The 3,341-nt window shown below is 32.2% G+C and overlaps 1 protein-coding gene across 1 annotated transcript; it reads right to left on the bottom strand.

The window, feature by feature from the left end:
• Positions 1-2,252: 2,252 nt before the first annotated feature.
• On the bottom strand, positions 2,253-2,798 carry LOC104900913 (uncharacterized). Its single transcript, XM_010688443.1, has one exon. It carries the CDS (start codon positions 2,796-2,798, stop codon positions 2,253-2,255), a length of 546 nt encoding a protein of 181 aa, XP_010686745.1.
• Positions 2,799-3,341: the final 543 nt, after the last annotated feature.

Genomic DNA, 3,341 nt, shown 5'->3' with positions numbered 1-3,341 from the left:
TCATTATCCAAAATTACTGTTTATTAGCACAAAATGAGCTAGTTCTTATTCTGTTTTTGAAACTTGATAAATGAATATTACAATGGTTCAAAAAATAATGTAAATGAGCAATAAGAGTTTTGAATAAATATGTGTCAGTTACTTGTTGCAAAATTGATTCTCCAAAATTATTGTTCATTCGCACAAAATGAACAAGTTTATATGTTTATTTGTCAAAATGTACACTGTTATTTGATGATTTGATCATTATCTTTTTAAAATGTTTGCTCATTATATTAAAATGAGCATATTTTATTTTGCTCATATGTGCACAAAAATATTATTCTTTGCTCAGATATAACAACTAAAGAAATTGAATTAAAATGAACAAAGAGCTTGAAAATGAGCATCAAAAGGAGCTTGCAAGAAGCTGGAACCAAGCAAAAATGGCGGTTAAAAATTATCAGAGAGGAAAAATGAAGAAGAACGAGACATAGTGATAGAGGAGAGAGAAACGTAAAGAAAAAGAGGAGAGTGAAATCAGAAAAATTATATATCCATTTGAAACATTATGACATGGGCTGAAAAGTTTGGGTTGGGTGTACACCTTAAATTGCAATAAATTACAAAAAATGTCCCAGGGTGTACCATGAGCATGGTACAACCAAGTCTACTATAAAGATTCTCATATATATATATATATATATATATATATATATTAAGCTCCCACTAACACTACCACTACCACTTCCACTTCTCTTGTTTCTCTAAAGCTGCCCCTCTCTGATCTCTCTGACTCCCTTTAACCCAATCTCTCTTTCTGATTTTCCATTTTTTAATTCACTAGTTTATTTTTCTCTATAGGATGCTATAAATAAAAGCTCAATCCAAATTCATGATTCCTTCTCTCAATTATGGTGAGCACCAATTTTTTGAGGGAAAGCTACAGCGCTGAAAACAATCGAGATACAAAGTATAAGATTCCCTTGTATTATTTAGCAAGTCTTTAAGAGATGGAAAAAGTTATATTTCACATTAATATTTGCCGTAACATTTTTTTTTTTTTTTTTTTTTTTTTTTTTGACGGGATATTTGCCGTAACATTGATAGTACACAAGTAACACTGTAGCAGTAGATTAGAAAAATAACTAAAGATAATACAAGAGTAAGTCAACTGTACAAAAGATAGAAATAGAGAATATGCTCATAGTTAGTAAAAAGATAAGTACCGCTAATACTACGGTTATTCATAATGTGATAACCACATGATAGAGTTTGAAATGAGTCAAATTTTATCATTAACAGTTTTTACCATTAATGATTGAGATCAAGATTTAAGGCAAAGGTATCGGACTTGAAGTCGATTTTTGTTACAAACAGAAGTTTTATGGTTGGGTGACAATTTGTACAATAAGCCGTACATGTTCGAAACCTTATGCATAAGATTGCATTTATTTATTTTTTTACATCATAAATAAATAACTAGAGAGGATCTCAAGAATTGGGTCACCCTAAAGCATCCTTTCGGATGATCAAATGCATAAGATTGGATTACCACATGTAAGTTGCTGAAACTAGTATAATAAAATAGTTAGAAAATTTTGTTAATATATACCACATTTTGCGCACTTTTTTGAAATAAATAACTAGGTTAAATTTTATATAAATACCAACCTTTTGCTATTTTTTTCCGAATCATCTCCTCCGCCACCATTACCACCAAAATCCCACGTGGTTGTTGCATGTGGTAGAGGCGGTGGTGGTGGAGGAAAGGCAAAACGGTAATTTTATGTGCCACAAATGGAGCAAAATTAACCCTTTTTTGCAAGATTTCGTTAAGTGATAGTGATTGTGATTCAAAAAAAAATTAGTCAACATTAGTATTTATATCAAATTTCATATAATCTAGGTATTTATTTCAAAAAAGTGTTGAAAGTATGGTATTTTTTGACAATATTTTTCGTTAAATTGTTACTTCAGTATGTTAATGGTTAAACAGTTCATTTTTTTGTCAACTAAAAAAATAAAAATTCAGCATAGGTTGGGTAACAAAGAATTATTTGAGATAATAAGTACTATAAACGTAAATGCAACTTACATTCTATTTGATGCTCAAAGGAAATCAAATCATCTAACTTAACAAGTTCTAAAATTATCCCAAACTTGAGTGTTACACATGTCGTTCTTAAATCTCCGCAACATTTCTCAACGAACTATAACAACTCACTTTCCATTTTGACTTTCTCGTTTGATCCAGCATTGCCTTCAATTATTCAATCTAGAGGTACAAGAGATTCTGCCCATGATTCTGCATGAAATCCCTTAGGTTCATTAGGCAAACCTTCAATTTCGACCTCGAATTTTTCTTTAGACTCTAAATCAAAACAGAATATCTTCTCTACTTCTTTCTTTAGATTAGTAGCTTGAATTTCTCCCTCGCTAAAGAATGGTGTAGGACAAAGCATAACATGAAAAGATGAAGGTAAAATTTCAGGATCAAAATCATTATTCTTCACTGAAGACCAAATTTTCTCCATAATACAATCATTCTTCATCTTCCATATGAAGACATCATCTGTTACTAAATGCAATTCTCCTTGAAAAACTGCCAATCTCGAGTAACTTGGGTTGATTTCACTAGGAAGTTCTATCTCATCGTATTTTCGAGTAAAAAGATCAAAACTTCTTATTAAAATCGGACTCCCGAGAAATTTTTGGTCTATCCAATGCAATGAATTTTTATTCGTAACACTCCGGGAATGACTGTAGTGAAAATTCCAAGGTGGGTTCTCAATGATCTCCCATGCATTCTTCTTCATGCTATAAAGTTGTGTTTCCTTTCTTACTTCGTTATCTAAGAACCCGTAATATGTGATAAAACTCAGTATCTTGTAATCTTTGGCAATGCAATCATACGCGAACTTATAGCATGGAGCAGTATATCTAAGACATAATTTCCTATTTTGATTAGGTAAAATTCTATATGCGCGAGTGGCAGGATTGTATAGAGCAATATAATATGAAGATTTTAAGCATATTAAGCCGTTGCACGAACCTAATAGTTGATATTCGTCTAGACGATCTTCTGGCACGGGGGAATGAAGTTTGGTTGCACGGAGTTGAGGATCGTGGAAATTGAAAGTATGGAGTGAGGAGTGGCCGAGGACGATGACCGTGCCACTAGAGTTTGATTTGAGAATTTGATTTTTATGGTGTTCAATAAAATCTTGGCAATTGATTATGTATCGCCACAATTTCGAAACACACTTGAAGCGTAGAAGAGATTTGACGGGAAGTCTTACGAGGATATCTGTGATTACTTCTGTTGGAATATGAACGTATGTTCTCCTATGATCACCCAT

This window comes from Beta vulgaris, chromosome 8 (genome assembly GCF_026745355.1).
Source record: "Beta vulgaris subsp. vulgaris cultivar EL10 chromosome 8, EL10.2, whole genome shotgun sequence".
In the NCBI taxonomy this organism is placed as follows: Eukaryota; Viridiplantae; Streptophyta; class Magnoliopsida; order Caryophyllales; family Amaranthaceae; genus Beta; species Beta vulgaris.
Note: the sequence above shows the minus strand (reverse complement) of the source record. Positions and strands in the feature narration are given on the sequence as shown.